We start from the raw sequence: 17426 nt of genomic DNA, 5'->3' as shown, positions 1-17426 counted from the left end.
GTGGAGTCTCTCTCATTATTATTCTCCTGCTCTTGTTGTATCGCTGCAGACAGTCCAAGTGTAAGAGCCTCTTCTTTTCATGCTGTATTAGAGAGTTTATTTACTACATACACTTTAATTATTCACACATATACATGTATTCTGATCTCATGACACTAAATATCAGTGGAACAATTTATACATGACAAACATGTGTAATAACATTTGTCTCTTTCACAGATTCCTGCTTCACCAGGTTGGTAAAATACTTTTTATTATTATTTTAAACAAACATCAGTTACTTTTGAGTTTATTGTGTTTATTTCCTGTTTTAGGTCGATCCAGTCTGAGAGTCACAGTCCGGGCTCCTCCACAAATCATGGAGTCAACCAGGATGAAACTCATGTGTACGGCTCTCTTCAACATGGTCAGTATTTAAACTGATCTTTATTATTATTATTAATATTGACTTTTATTAAACCTCCATTAACACAAACATTTATCAGGTTCAGTTTGTGTTCAGCAGCTTTTCAAAGAGCATTTAAAGATCTTACAGTCCTGGTTTTGACTCACACAGTGTTTCTGTTTTTGCTCTGATCTTTAGTGTAACTGTAATAAAATGATTAATGTGAGCCTGGCTTGTTTTTTTCTTTAGGTACTGATGACGTCTATGAATCAGTCACACAAGTGAAAAACAGAAATGGTACAGTATATGTGCTGGAAAGCACAGAGCAGTTAGAGATGAAACTTGTTTTTGATTTAATGAATCTAATTTCATGTGAAATGTTTTTACAATCCTGTAAATAAAAATATGAACATTTCAGGTTCAGATGAATATGATGACATCACCTCATCTCTTATTGAGTTTAAAGATCTTAGAACTAAGAGTGAGTACACCAAAGTTAATTTTATAAAAAGAAAACCTGGTTTGGAAAGTTTTTTAATTAGTATGAAATTAATTTTGGGTGGGCTTAATATGAATTAGGTCCGGCGGCATTTTTCTCATGTTAGGAAACAGACGTTTATTCAAATGTAATATTTTGTTCATTTCATCTTTTTAAATCTCTGTATTTAGTGAGATTGCAAAACATTTAAACACCAAACAAATGAAGAATAAAAACATATATTCATCGTTCTTTGTAAGCTACATGTTTGCTGTGCAAGCCAAAGTAATCTATTACTGGCATTATTAGCATGACAACACATTACAGTGATATCAAAGTGCCACTGCGCTAAGAACCAATTATTAGTCTGGACCAAAGCTAAGTGGATAATAAAGCTGTATTTTACTCTAATTACTTCCTTCAATATTAAACTTGTCAAACTTGGACATTTCTGATTAACCTGAACAAAGCCTGAGCTTACAGTACCTTGAAAAAGTATTAATACCTGTTGAACTTCTACACATTTTGACACCTTTTTTAAATTGAGATTTTCTGTGATAGACCAATACAACATAGCACATAATTGTGAACTGGTATGAAAATGGTACATGGTTTTCAAAATATTAAGCAAATAAAAATCTGAAAAGTGTGGCGTGCATTTGTTTTCAGCCACCTGTACTCTGATATTCATCATTAAAATCCAGTGCATTCAATTACCTTCAGAAGTCACCTATTTAGCTGCTCTGTGAAGGCCTCAGTGGTTTGTTAGAGAACATTAGTGAACAAACAGCATCATGAAGATCAAGGAACTCAGCAGACAGGTCAGGTATAAAGTTGGAGATAAGTTTAAAGCAGGGTTAGGTAATAAAAAAATATCCCAAGCTTTGAACATCTCAAGGAGTTTTGTTCAATCCATCATCCAAAAATGGAAAAAGCATGCTACAACTGCAAACCCAGGGTGATATCTAAACCCTGCAGGACACCAGCCTACCCCTGGTTTAGATCAAAGAATATTCTTGTGTTAGAATGGCTCAGTCAAAGTCCAGACCTAAATCCCATTGAGCATCTGTGGCAAGACTTGAAAATTGCTGTTCACAGTCTGGCTGAGCTTGAGCCATTTTGCAACAAATAATTGGCAAACATTTCAGTCTGTAGATGTGCAAAGCTGGTAAAGACTTGCAGCTGTAAATGCAGCGAGCGGTGTCTCTACAAAGTATTGACGAAGGTGGGTTGAAAACAAATGCACGCCACACTTTTCAGAGTTTTATTTGCTTAAAATTTTGAAAAACTATGTATCATTTTCATACCACTTCACAGTTATGCACTACTTGTGTTGGTCTATCACAGAACATCCCAGTAAAAACATTTAAGTTGGCGGTTGTAAGGTGACAAAATGTGTAAACATTCAAAGGGTATGAATACTTTTTCAAGTCACTGTCAGTTTCATTTAGTCGAGTAACAGCATCACCGTACAAAACACACCATTGTCTCAAGTATCCCAGGTGAGGTGTTCATGATTTTTACTGATACAGAAGAAGAAGATAGAGAAGTGTTTCAGCTTCACATGTTTTGCAAAAAAAAAATAAAAAATCATCTTTACAACACAGAACAAATTACAAATGATAAGTTATGTGTCTGAGGCCAGATGTTTACATGAAAGTAAAACCAGATGATTTCCTCGTCCACACAGATACAGAGTCTGTCTGCACCTTCTACACAAAGCCTATAAGGTACAGTAACATTACACACCTGTAAAGACTCAAACACAAAACAGAACTTCACTTTGCATCAAGGGGAGACAATGCTTTTATAATAAACTTTATTGTTCTCCAACACAGGTGGGACAGGCATGAGGGGCAGCCAGTGACCCCTCACACACGTCCTTATGCTGATATCCAGGCAGGTTCTCAGTGTTTGTAGCTGCTGATTTATGCAGCAAACATTTCCACAGTCCTCTGCAGCAGATTATAGAAACACTTCTTTTCTCAGCTCACGACAGAAGATCTACAGCTGGGACACTGTTAAGTGGTTCTATGTGAAAAATAGTTAAATATTAACTCAAACATGTTCTTGTATGTAAAACAGGTTCAAATGCATGAAATTATATTTGTCCTTTATAGTGGACATTAAAAAACACCACATGTATGAACGATAGTTTACATCTTAGAGCCCTGCTCTCAAACACTGACCCAGATGTAACTGTCTGTGAAACCAGATTTAAGAAATAAGAACTTAAAGTTCACAAAACATGTCAAACAGATTCTCCTTCATGAAGTCCTCGTTCATAAAGTGCTTCACAGACCTGAACATTACAGCTAACAGCTGGATTTTCCTGTGTCAGTGCAGCTAAACAAACAACGCAGAACCACTTACTGCTAAAGAGACAGACGGTGAAAGCAGACAGTATATCCTCAGTTTTAACATAAAAGTCATTGTTGCAGCTGAGAGCAGCACAACAGTGACCCCATTAAACTGATGTTTAGTTTTAGTGTCCTTATTTTCACCGAGTTATTGGTTCTGCTATTAGTTACTTTACATAAACTGATGTGAGTCTTTTGACTGAAACTAACCAACTGACCTGGTGATGTGATGCTCTGTACTGACAGAAGATGGCGCTGAACATGTTTTTATAACTTTAAGCACTTATTTCTTAAATGAAGCTTCACAGTCAGAGTTACATCTGTGTCAGTTTTTGAGAGCTGGGCTCCATGATGTACATTAGCATTGATACATGTAGTGTTTCTGTCCCCTTTAATGCTGAACACCTGATGTGACATTTCCACACAATAACTCTGCTCAGTAACTGATTGTTTTACATGTTTTCCATCTTCCAGTTTTTTGTGATTTGGTTCATGCAAACATTTCTGATGGTTTTATTTTCATCAAAATATTTTAATTTGCACTTAAGTTTGAACTCTTAGAGATTACACTCACTTTATATTCACAGACTTGTGACCATGACACAAAACTACAGACAGAAGTGGATAAAATCTCAGTGTTACTGGTTTTAGAAATGCTTTACAATAATAAAAAATACATCATTTAGAGTCAAAATATCATAAATGGTAACAAATATAACTGTTATCTTTGTGTTACTCACAGTCCAAATCATCATCTGCATCAATGAATGTCAGTGAGGTGTCTTTAAAATTCTCACATCTCCTCTTCAGTTACCTTCTCTGAGAATCACTCTCCTCTCCAATCAAATCACTTTTCTTCTGTTTATCCTCTGAGTTGTTCTTTGGTGGTTATGAATCGTTGCTCTTCTTTAAACTGTGAAGTTGTTGATGGAAAAGGGAGACTTTTCTCTTTTGTTCTGATATCAAATTGCTTTGTCTTTGCTGAGCTTCACCATCTTTCTGGTCACCTGTCAAACTGTTGCTCATATTTCCAGAGCAGCTTTTCTTCTGCTCAGACTGTGTGTGTGTGTGCGTGTGTATGTAGGTGCATGTGCATGTGTGTGTTTCCAGCTATACCACACATAGACACGCGACTTTTCAATGAACTTAAACCGTGTGTATGAGGTTTGCAGAAAAGCAGAAATAAGCACCTTGCTAAACTATAAAAACAGGAACTTGTAAGAGGTCATGTCTCAAACAAACATTTAAAGGTGTGAAGTCTTGCACTTATAAAGAAACAGAACCTGGTGCTTTCCTAATGTATAACATAGCTCATCTCTGGACTAAGCTGCACTCTAAATAAATAAAGCACATTTTGTCAGCACAGACACAGATAAAGGAAATAGTAGAAGGTTGAAAATAAATCCTCTGACTGTCTGGCCTTTTCTTCATAATGAAGCCATATTAGGACACATAAAGGCGATGATTATATATCTATATATTTTAGCACAAATGACAATATAAAAAATATCAATTCCAACAAAATCTGCCTCTGTTTAGTTTTTCTGTTCATTTGTCCAGACTGACACTTCTTTTGCTCTAAGAAATAAGAACACACTGATCGGGATGGTGTAAGCTACAACCCTATAATCACTCTCTGTCACCGACCTCTCAGCTAAACCTGTGTGGAGTCATCCAATGATAACAACTGGGGTTGCCACGATTCGTTGACTAGTCACGATCATGTCGACTAGCATTAAACGCCAAAGAAGAAGAAGCCGTCTCCAGTATCGTAGCTGTGTCCAAACTCAGGGGCTGCATCCTTTGTAGGCCGCATTTGTAGGTCGATTACGTTACAGCAACACAACGAAGACTGTCCAACGTAGAAGACTCCTCCAAATGTGTCCTTTTCCCTAGATTGGAAGGATGGATCAGGTGTATTCTTTGTGGCCCAACCTAACCCAGAATTCATAGCCAGCCAATTCCAGTTTCCAAAAATGGCAGCACCTATTTGTTTTAATATTACTCTTTCTGGGTCACAAAATAAACATTTAAGATATTTTCAGTTGAGAATGTTGCTGTGTAAGCTTCAAATATCTGCTCGATTTATCAAGACATTACAAACGTGCTCCGACGTTTTCAGAGACGTCTGTTACCCACCAGCTCCTTAGCTGACTGGGAGGTCGAGGCTCACGTTTTCAAAGCCCCCGCAGTCTTTCACTACTCAGGTTAAGCATGACATATACAGTAAGTCACTTAGATAACTTACAAATGTTGTAAAACAAGTGTTTTATGGAAGCCCGTTTCTGCCAAAACAAAGACTGTTAAACGTGGTGGAAAAGGGTCGACACCTATTGTAGCTGAGCTGGTTTTCATTGAGCCTGCTCCTTTGCCTCCCTGTGCTCCTGCTCTCAGGGCAGCTGTGGTCAGTGTTGGGGAGTAACGGAATACATGTACCGCCGTTACGTATTCAGAATACAAAATATGAGTAACTGTATTCCGTTACAGTTACCGTTTAAAAAGGTGGTATTCAGAATACAGTTACTTTGTTGAAATAAATGGAATACACGGCGGTACTTTCCTGTTTCATATTGTCGCGGGTCAGGATTATTTGGGTTTGTTTGACAGCTACGTTCTGTTGTTCCAGGCGGCAGCGTTACGGTTGCCATGGTTACAGGGTGACGCTCTCTCTCTGCGTGTTTCCTGGGTGAGAGAGCGCTTTTTTGTTGTTGTTGTTGTTGTGCTAAGCTAAAAGGCAGAATGCTACAGGCATAGCTCTAAAGAATGTAGCATCATGGGCAGTGTAGTCCGTGCTGCAGGGAGAATGGACTGCCATTCACGTTATGTGTCTGTGAGCGAGGGAGGGAGAGAAAGGAAAAGTCCGAGCTGTCACGGAGCAAAAACGGGAGCTGGAAGCATGTAAATATAATAATAACCACTGCAGCCAAGAAGAGTGCCTGACGAGCCCAGCTGTAAGTAAGCTATTAAGACTCAACTGTACACTGTGTTCGTGTTTTCCTCGGAAAAAATAAGTTCCGTTGGAGCAGCCTTTCAACGCCTCTCTCTGTCTCTGGCAAGCAAAGTTGACCCAGACAACAAAGTAAAGCTAGTTTTCGGCCACCAGCCCGACACGAACCCGACGTATTAGCCAGAGGTCCCTTTACTACGTTTCGTACTACGTACCTTCAGTAACAGTAATAAATCACAGCAATAGGACATTCATGTAGTTGTAAACAGCATGATAATATATTAAGTATTCCAAAGTATTCAGAATACGTTACTCTCATTGAGTAACGTAACGGAATACGTTACAGAATACATTTTGGGGCATGTATTCAGTATTCTGTAGTGGAATACATTTTAAAAGTAACCTTCCCAACACTGGCTGTGGTCCAGCCATCCCATACACCCAGTTCGTCAGGTGAGGGGGGCTAGGGCCCAGTTGATCCCTGCTCCAGTTCCCAGGCCAGCTGAAGCTCTGCTAGTCCCTGCACCCGTACCTGTTCCTCGGGTTGGGACACCAGCTGCCCAGCTGTCACCGGTGCCTGTTCCGGTTCCCAGGGTGAGGCTAGCCAAGACACAGCCTACCTCTGCACCCGTACCTACACCCGCGGGAGGGAGCAGCTAGTGCCCAGCAGGCCCCTGCACCTGTTTCTGACCCCGCTGGAGGCTCAGGTGGGCCCGTCCAGCAGTTTTCTTCAGGCTCCGTAGGCTCAGAAAACCTAGCTCAGCCATCTGCTCATCCAGCACCTCACCCACCATTACTACCATCGTTACAACAGTCAATACATCTTAAACTTCTATCCATAGCTCAAACATTAGCTCACCTATCAGCTCAGTCACCAGCTCCGTTACCTCCTCAGTCATTTACTCAGCTGCCTGTTCCTGCTGGAGGGTCTGAGCAGCCCGTTCAGCCTTCTGCCTCTGCTGGAGGGTCCCAGGGGCCTGTTCAGCCACACCGTCTGGTCCTGCCTCACCTCGTCCTGTCCGGCCTGCAGTGTCGTCACCGTTGCTTTTCGCACAGTTTTTCCTCCTGACCTAAAATGTTTTTCGACTGTTGTGCTGTCGACCTCCAGGCCGGCCCCCTGAACCTTTTCGAGACCGTTTCCTGGGCCCCTGCGCCTTTCATGGACTTTTTGTTTGTTTCATTTTGAACTGTTCCTAAGCCTCAGTGCTGTTGGTCTCTGGCTCCTTGTTTTTGGTTTGTCTCGAACTATGTGTTGGTGTGCCTGGGTCATTGACCCAGAGTTTTGAGTTTTCATTATTATAGTACTTTGGTTTTTGCCTTTATTTATAATTTCTAGTCTTTTGGTTTCTTTGTCAGAGTTGTGCCTTCTGGGTTCTGTTCTGTTCCATAGTTGCTGTCTCCCTGTGTAAAGTCTGCGTCTCTGTGTTATGTTTCCTGTTTTACTTTGAAGGACCATGTCTTATGTTAATGTGTCTGGTTTTGCTTCCCCTGTTTCATTAGGCCTGGTTTGCCCCAGCTGTGTTTCCCTCCTGTTACCCATCCCCTGACTGCTCCCTCTGTGTATTTAAGCCTTGTGTTTCCCTGTGTCAGTGTTGCGATCTGCCCGCATTCATGTTGTGTGTCCTGTCTGCCTGCGTAAGTTTATTTTGTATTTTAGTGCAGTCAGTTTTCTGTTTTGTCGTCCAGCATTAAAGCTGTATTTAACTTCACCTTTTGCTTCCGTCAGTGTGCATTTTGGGTCCTTTTCCTGCCTGCACACAGCCTTCACATGGCACTATGATCTTGTCTTTATTTTTAGTTAGCACTTACCTTAAACACTTCAAGCTGTAAGCTAATGATAGTTATATAAGAGCAGACGCATGCTGATGCAATAAGCTGTACGTTTTACGTCCAATTGATGCATAAAAAAATAATCGGTCACTAGTCGACTATCAAAATAATCATTTGTGACAGCCCTAATAACAACTATGCATTCAGAATTTTCCCCTATACAGTATTATACTATTATACTAAACAACAGTAAACTGGTCTGTTTCCTGGCATCATCTGATGTTTTTGTAAAATCTTTGGTTCTGTTGTTCTGTTTTTCTGCTGCTCTCTGTAAAATTATTCAAAGACAGTTTTGGTAATGAGCTGGATTAGATCCTAGAAACGTGACTGCAACCCTTTAAATATGTGTTATAAAACCCTCCATTCTTTACTGTTTTATCTTATATGTGGGAAAATGTTTTTTCATTCATTACAACATTTATTGCTTGACTTTGTTTTTGTTTAAATTCTCTTGCCTAATAAATTATATAAATTCAGTTTGTCAGTAAAACTGTGAGAAATAAAATCCTTGTTGTTTGAAAGAGCTGACATTGTTGTTCTTTGGTGTTTTTGTTTTTCATGCTTCTAAGCAAACTTATAAGCAGCATCCTGCAGTAACCATAGCAATCTTTTTTCAAATCGAGCCTACTTTTTTAAATAAAAGTGTTTTGTTTCTACTTTCTTACTGCAAAATTTTCAAGTTATTTATTTAGCCTACTTTTGTTTCTGGGCCGAGTAAATACAAAGTAAAGTCATAGAGAAAAAGACTAAAAAATAATAATCAAATATGTGTCAACAAATCATTTAATCATAAGTTGAGTTTTGACTGTTTGCAGCAATTAAGCCTCTGAAATAATCCTCGTCTTAAATTTAAGATTTAAGGTTCAATAATTTAGAAATAATCTTATTGCTGATGCAGCAGACGTCAGTGCACTTAAAACGTTTCCTCTGGATCACTTTTGTCTCCTTACAGGATTAAAATGATCGGCGATTGTTTGTATGAATGAGCATCATTTCTTATACAATACACAGGTCACAACACTGATATCACAAACATGCTGTTGTAATTTTTATGTTTGTCTGAAACAGGTCTCTGTTGTAAATGAGACATTGAGTATCAGTTACTGCAGGTGACGGCAGTTCAGCACTAAGAGACACTTTTTTTCTCATAAATTTGCCACTTTAATGTCGAAAAATGTTCCCTTCTTGTTTTCCTCATAGAAATGATGAATAAAAAAAAACTTACTGGAATAACCGACACAAAGATGAAACAGTATTACTATTACTTACATGATTTGCCATGATAAAAGCATTTGTAGTGCACAAACCTGCCCAAAAGCATTTGTCCACATTTGTCAGCATCTTAAACAGAGTTGAGATACGTGAAAATGTCTGAGGCCACATTTGAACTTTGGATCTTTGTTGGAAAATAAGCAAATGATCACAAAGTCAATGAATGTTTTTCTACAACCATGAAATTTAAATGATTTCTTTTCAGTCCTTCAGGCTCAGAGCTGAGTTGTGAGGAGCCAAACTGACTGTAATGCTGATTCATCCAAAATGATTCTTATTAAAGTGTAACTTAAAAAAGTATAATAACTCAGCTGGTACTTCATTAACACAAGTGTTTAAAACTAAGACTGAGACAAACAGGCCCACTACACCTGCTGCACGGCCTTTTATTACCCAAGCACCTCCCACTAACACTCCCACTATTCCCAGCACTGCTGAACCTCTGAGGGACCTCAGAAATCCCAAACACTTCATTATGTTGTTGATTTTTTAGTTTGCTGGGTTTTTTTGTGTATACAAAGGCTTACAGGCTAATCTATAAACCTATATCTGCTACACTATACTATGTTGAGGTGGTGTGAGATCATCTGTAACTAACGTTCAGTCCCTGACTACAGATTATATGTTTCTCTACTACACCAGAAATAAGTGATGCAGACAGCGGGCATCAGAGAAAAAGAGATGGCCACCATCCTGCAGGGAAAGAACTGGAGAGAGAGAAAAAACAACACAATCAGGAAGAGCATCGAGGTGTGAAGGACATGTAGTGTCTGATAAATGGACTGGTTCTTATACAGCACTTTACTACTCTGAGCACTCAAAGCACTTTAGAGAACTTGACCCATTTACACGAGCACTTTTTTCTATTTAACTGCCTTCTCTCTAACATCGCACACATTCATACTCCAATGGATGCATCTGACAGCAACGTGCGGTTAGTATCTTGCTCAAGGATATTTGGCATGCACACTGGAGCAGACAGTGATCGGCCATCGACCTTCCAATTAGTAGATGACCTGCTCTGCACCTCACAGATCAACGTCACACAGGTGTAGGTGTGACGTTGGGTCGCTGCTGTGGCACAGAGACCCTCAGGAACAGGGTTGGTAACTCATTTTCCTGAGAGGCCACATGAGAACCAAGAACTGTTGTAAAAGCTGCAGAAATAAGCTGAACTCATTTCTGCTCAAAATTAATTTGATCTTTTTATAAACTGTTGCTTCACAGTTTACTGTTATTACACTGCACTGTTTTAGGCAGCACTGCCAACATGTGTCCAAATACACAGTGTGTAGTCAAACTCAACAACTTGAAAACTTGATGAGATGTTGAGCGGGACTCTGAATGTTCATAATAAAGGTGAGTTTATTTACAGAACTGACACCAGGTGCTTTATACAATGGTGAAGGGAAAGGGAGCTCCAGGGAATCCAGGGAAGGGAAGCACATCCAAATCAGAAACACGACAAAGGAAGCAAGAGAGAACCATGGTTACAGTAACTCGCCAATGTCCGTTCTCTGGCAAACAAAATGGATGAGATACGGCTCTCCATCACTAACAACAGACGGATTATGGACTCAAATGTCATGTTTTTCACCGAAACATGGTTGAACAACAGCTGCCCGGACAATGCTATCGAGTTAGCAGGACGCCACACACACCGAGCCGACAGGCTAGCAGATGACTCCGGCAAGACCAGAGGTGGAGGTTTGTGCATTTATATTAACAATGCTTGGTGCATGAACTCCACTACTACTGAGAGTCACTGCTCACCTAATGCGGAGTTTTTAATGGTCAAATGCAGACCTTACTATCTCCCCAGAGAGCTCACTTCGATCATACTCACTGCAGTATATATCCCCCCCGACGCTAATGCTAGGCTAGGTTGGCCATGAAAGAACTTTCTGCAGCCATTAACAAACACCAGAATAAACACCCCGAGGCTGCTTTTATTGTTGCTGGCGACTTCAACCACACCAACTTAAAGACAGTCCTCCCCAGATTCCACCAACATGTCTCCTGCCACACCAGAGGAGACAAGACTTTAGACCATGTTTATTCCAACTTGGCTGGAGCCTACAAAGCAACACCCCTCCCCCACATTGGACAATCGGACCATCTCTCCCTGTTCCTCACACCTCGGTATTCACCACTCATCCAACGTGTGAAACCTGCTGTGAGGACAATTAAAGTGTGGCCAGAGGGGACAGACGCAGTGCTCCAGGACAGATTTAAAAACACAGACTGGGATATGTTCACCAACACAGACCTGGACCAGTACGCCTCATCTGTACTGGATTACATCTCCAAAACCACAGACAGTGTCACCACCCAGAAACAGATCACCATGTACCCCAACCAGAAGCCTTGGATGAACCGGGATGTTCGTCTCCTCCTGAAGGCCCGCAACACCGCCTTTAGGTCAGGAGATGCACACGCCTACAGTACAGCCAGGGCTAATCTAAAGAAGGGCATCAAAAAAGCCAAACACCATTACAAAAAGAAGGTAGAAGAACACTTCTCCAACTCCAACCCCCGACGCATGTGGCAAGGACTCCAGACCATTACAGACTACAGGACCACCAAACCCTCCCCCACATCCTCTGATGCCTCCTTCCTCAACGAGCTCAACAACTTTTATGCTCATTTTGAGCGAGGGAACCCCACAACCACAACCATAACAGACATGACACCAGACCACCAACCTCTGACTCTCTCCCCCACTGATGTAGGAGTGGTGCTGAGCAGGATCAATGTCCGCAAGGCTGCAGGTCCTGATGGCATCCCCGGGCGTGTTCTCAGAGCGTGTTCTGGGGAGCTTGCAGGAGTCCTGACAGACATATTCAACCTGTCCTTGGCCCACGCTGTGGTACCGGCCTGCTTCAAAACCACCTCCATCGTCCCGATACCCAAAAACTCCAACCCATCTAGCCTCAATGACTACCGCCCAGTAGCACTCACCCCCATCATCACTAAGTGCTTAGAGCAGCTGGTCTTAGCACACTTCAAATCCTGTCTCCCCCCCACCCTGGACCCCCACCAATTCGCATACCGCCAGAACAGGAGCACAGAGGATGCAGTCTCCATCGCACTGCACTCTGTCCTCTCACACCTGGACAACAACAACACCTACGGCAGAATGCTGTTTATAGACTTCAGTTCAGCATTCAACACAATCCACCCCTCACAACTCATCAGGAAACTGACAGACCTGGGCATCAGTTCCCTCATCTGCAAATGGTTACTGGACTTCCTGACCAACCGCCCCCAACATGTCCGACTGGATAACCGCTGCTCATCAACAATCACAATGAACACCGGGGTACCACAAGGCTGTGTGATGAGCCCTTTCCTCTACTCCCTCTTCACCCACGACTGCAGACCTGCTGATGGTTCCAACACTATCATTAAGTTTGCAGATGACACCACGGTGATTGGCCTCATCAGTGACAACGATGAGACCGCCTACAGGGAGGAGGTGGATCGTCTGGCTGAATGGTGCGACACAAACAACCTGCTGCTTAACACCGAGAAGACCAAGGAGCTCATCGTGGACTACAGGAGGAATGCTGACCCACATCCACCCATCCACATTAAGGGGACGGCTGTGGAGCGTGTGAGCAGCTTCAAGTTCCTGGGAGTCCACATCTCCGAGGATCTCACCTGGAGGACCAACTGCTCCAAGCTGGTCAAGAAGGCTCACCAGCGCCTCTTCTTCTTGAGGACTCTGAGGAAGAACCACCTGTCCTCAGACATCCTGGTGAACTTCTACCGCTGCACCATCGAGAGCATCCTGACCAACTGTATAACAGTCTGGTACAGGAACTGCTCTGCCTCGGACCGGAAGGCGTTGCAGAGGGTCGTGAAAACTGCCCAGCGCATCGCCGGAGCACCACTTCCTGCCATAAAGTACATCTACAGGAAGCGGTGTCTGAAAAGGGCTGGGAAAATCATCAGAGACCCCAGTCATCCATCACATGGACTCTTCACCCTCCTGCCCTCTGGGAGGCGCTACAGGAGCCTCCGGACTAAGACCACCAGGTACCGGAACAGCTTCTTCCCCACAGCTGTCAGACTCCTGAACTCTGCCTCCTGACATCTGACCCACGTTAAACTCATGGACTGAACATACACACACCCACAACCACCTACACACACACACACACACACACACACACACACACACACACACACACAATGGACAACTGTACCCTCAGACACACAATAATAACATGGACTGAAGCACCACTCACAACCACTAGCACTTTATATAGCCTCTGTAGAAATTATCCACATATCTCACTTATCTTAACTGCACTACTGTATAGTTCTGTGTAAATAATCATTCTGTACACACGATAATTTTTAATCCTACAACTGTTCATAACTTGCATAGTTCACATTTCTGTATAACTGTATATCTCAGATTTCTGTATAGTTTTTTATTTCATATTCTGTTCATAGCCTGTACATACTTATAGCATATTCATAACATACTTCATACCGTGTACATTATAACATACCATAATAGACCCATTTCTGTAATATACTTACATATCTATATTATTGCTAATATATATTGTAATATATCTATATCATGGCTAAAGCACTTCTGGATGGATGCAAACTGCATTTTGTTGCCCTGTACCTGTGACATGTGCAATGACAATAAAGTTGAATTCTATTGAATTCTATTCTAACTAAGGTAAGTACAACAATCCAGGAAAGACTACAGCTCAGCCGCCACCTTAAGCATTGGATGAGGATGATGAGCAGCAGTTGCTTTGGCCAAAGGCAGGAACCCAGAATGGTGCACCACCCAGGTGGAGAGGACAGCAGGAGAGAGAGAGAGGAACAACAACAGCACTGACAGGAAGTCAGAGAGGACTGGAGGACCATGACATCAGTTTCTGCATTAAATTTAAAGACATTAAGATCAAACCGCAAAAATGACAATACAGAATAGCTACAGTGCCGATATGTGTGTGAAGGGTTGTTGGTGGTTACTGTCTGTTCTGCCACAGGTTTATTTTTAATCTACTGAACGACCTCATTTTCGTCTCGGCCACATACAAAAGAGGAAATGCAGCCTGTGGTTTGAGCCAACAGTGTTTTTGTGTAGCAGTGTCTTATTTTAAGCCATCAGTATCCAGCAAACATAAGGTCCTAAAGCACACTGCACTTTATTGTCCTCTTCATACCCTGATGAGGACAATACTTTATAATATTAACATGTCAGTAAAATGTAAAAGTTTAATGATTGAGACCATGAACATATGCAGAAAGTGTTTAAACTCTGACCTGTAGATCAGACTGTGACAGGAAGGATCACTTCTCAAAAAGACGTTAATGATGGAAAATATTGTGTGAACATTGTTATTTGTATAACTGCAAGTTCACACAGAGCTGCAGTATCTGCACCATCTCTGCACTGAAACAAACCTCAATGATCTTTAGTTGTTTTCTTCATCAGCCTGCAGAGTTAAAATGAGGAAGAACAATTCATTATAGAAACTGTGCTTTAACTGCTACATTAACTATTTGCAGGTAATAAAGTAAAATAAAAACAATTACACGTCTTTACTATAACAGTGTCAGAGCTGACAGGTGGGGAGGTCCAGATTAGGAAGAAGAAATTAGAAGAAGGAAAGAGATTAAAAAAAATAAAAAAGAGGAAACGACACAGAAAACAAACAGCACCTGAAAGAGAGCAGAAGGAAGACGTAGGCCTGAGGACAGGGCCCAGGGCTGTGATCACATGCACATAATATACAAGGACAAACAACCATCCACATCAACCCACCGCTCTAAAACACTTCAAAAACTCTGGTGTGAATGTGGTGCTGTCTTATTCTTGTCATCAAACCTCAGTAAGTGTAAAGAGGAACTGGAAGTTTGATCCAGTTATAAGTGAACAGTTCAATAGTGGTTTGTTGCAATGCTTTGTGCATTTTCTCAGCATGCTTTCGAGATTTAACCGGTGGCGTCCACATATGTGGACATCACATTTTGGCTTGTCTAGACCACAATACTAAATTTTGCTCTACAAGGACCTGATATCCACTCACGAGGACATTTTACTGCCACTGTTCTATCAAATTTTCAAACGAATGTCCCCATATGTGGATATCAGGCCCTTGTACAGCAAAATCAAGTAAAAAGATAATTCATTGTTTTTACATTCATCAGGTCCCAATCAGCCCAAATAGCAAAGAGAAATAAAAATGCTATGAAAGAGTTAAAGTTACTATGGCAACATGAGTAAAAATAAAGGTAAAAGTCTTTCAGGAATAATTATGATAAGATCCGTCTACAGTCATGTTGTAGGTAATACACCACAGTATCTTCTGATATATTAGTCCACACATCACTGAATCATTTGGACAGACAGATTAACGCCTGTGGAATCACACAGTGTTTAAGTCTCAGTCATTTATTTATGTTGACTGGAAATTGTAAGTTGACACTTTTGTGATCTTGATAGAGACCATATGGAAGGTTTTGTGATGACCCACAGGTAAGTCTCTGTGTTCCTGTGATCAGTTATCTGTAACTCAGTTTTATTCATTTGTTACCATCGAGGCCTGAAACTATCAGCTTCATAATAAAGGTCACATTTGTTTGGTACTCTGAGTCCTGCTTTGCAGGGGTGGCTGTAGCTCAGGCGGTAGAGCAGATCAGAGCAGTAGCGGTCCTAGCCTATTTGGCGCCCTGGGCGAACATTGGTGCCCATGCCATTCCCAATATGCGCTGGCATGACATCGGGGCAGCATGAGTACGAGCAATTTTTTTTGTTGTTGTTTTTTTTTTTTTGCCGATGCACGTGATGTCGCCCCCACCACGATGCCACCCCGGGCAACCGCCCGTATCAAAAACCCGCTACTGGATCAGAGGGTTGGTTCAATTCCTGGCTTCTCCTAGTCTGCTTATCACATATCCTTAGGCAAGATACTAACCCCAAATTGCTCTCCGAGGGATCCATCGGAGTATGAATGTGTGTGTGTTTGTCAGAAAGCACTAAGAAAACCACAATCACATGATCTTGGTTGGTAACATGTGGTGTTCAACACAAACATCATTATTACAGTGTTTCAATCATTATTTCACATCATCAGTTTGTTTTATTTTATTGTGTTTACATGTAGTCAGAGGCTAAGGTCAGTGTGCATCTGTACATACATGTCAAAGCAAGACAAAGAACAGTCTGCAGAATAAATGAGTTCCTGCTTTACTTTGAAATGACAACAGATAATAAATATAACTCTGAATTTATCTATGAATTTAGTTGTTCTTTAGTTGGTGAAACATAAAGGTCTTTAGTCTCACTTCAGCCACACTCTGAGTCATTTCCTGTGTTTGGGTCGCCACCAAACTTAAAACCAGAATTTAACCACAAGGTGAAAACATTTACAGGTCTGAGGTCAAAGGAGCCTTTTCACTATAATACTGCATGACATAGCTGGACTGGCCATCGGCATGTCATGTCATGCACTGTGCAGGGGCGGGTCTAGCAAAGTTTTGCCAGGGGTCAGGCATGGCATTAACAGGGAAAAGGGGGGGGGGGGGGGGGGGGGGGGGGCACAGAGAAATACTTTTCTTTCTTATTCTCATTGAAAATGTCTAGGTTTCAATAAATACAACCGGATCTTACAACCAAAGTGGTCATCTGATGTAAAACATATAAAAAATCATTATTGTATAAAGTGAATATTAAGTCTAATATATGCCCTAATAAGTTATAGTACTTTTTCCTTTGGGAAGGCACCATGTGTGCAGTCTGCAATTATGTTGCGGAAAGATATTGATATTGATATACCTTTATTAGTCCCACAAGGGGAAATTTCATGTTGAATCTATTCAATTACTGTAGAAAAATAATTGGTTTCTGTGCATTTGTTTTACATTGGCCATAAATTAAAATCGATTACGTTGATTAAGCATCATGAGGCGGAGAGTAGGGGGTGGTTCCCTATTTTTTTGCTGGGAGTTGGCAACCCTGCCAGTTAGGTATATGTACTGTAATTTGATATTTCTGGTAAGTACTGTTTAAAATACCAGAATAGGGAGGTGTAGGTTTAGGTTTATTAGATTGATACATATAAACCAACAAGACAGTATACATCACTGTCACGATAGCATTTGTTTTCATTCAAA

General features: G+C 41.3%; 1 protein-coding gene across 1 annotated transcript in view; it reads left to right on the top strand.

The window, feature by feature from the left end:
* The window catches only part of LOC109198185 (low affinity immunoglobulin gamma Fc region receptor II-b), a 997390-nt gene that overhangs the window by 704252 nt on the left and 275712 nt on the right, over positions 1–17426 (top strand). Inside the window, exons 5-6 of the mRNA XM_025906008.1 lie at positions 220–235; positions 315–406. Coding sequence (XP_025761793.1) covers positions 220–235; positions 315–406 — 108 coding nt within the window. The remainder of the gene's footprint in view (positions 1–219; positions 236–314; positions 407–17426) is intronic.

This window comes from Oreochromis niloticus, linkage group LG3 (assembly GCF_001858045.2).
Source record: "Oreochromis niloticus isolate F11D_XX linkage group LG3, O_niloticus_UMD_NMBU, whole genome shotgun sequence".
Taxonomy (NCBI): domain Eukaryota; kingdom Metazoa; phylum Chordata; class Actinopteri; order Cichliformes; family Cichlidae; genus Oreochromis; species Oreochromis niloticus.
The sequence above is the reverse complement of the archived record's forward strand: the minus strand, read 5'-3'. Positions and strand labels throughout refer to the sequence as shown.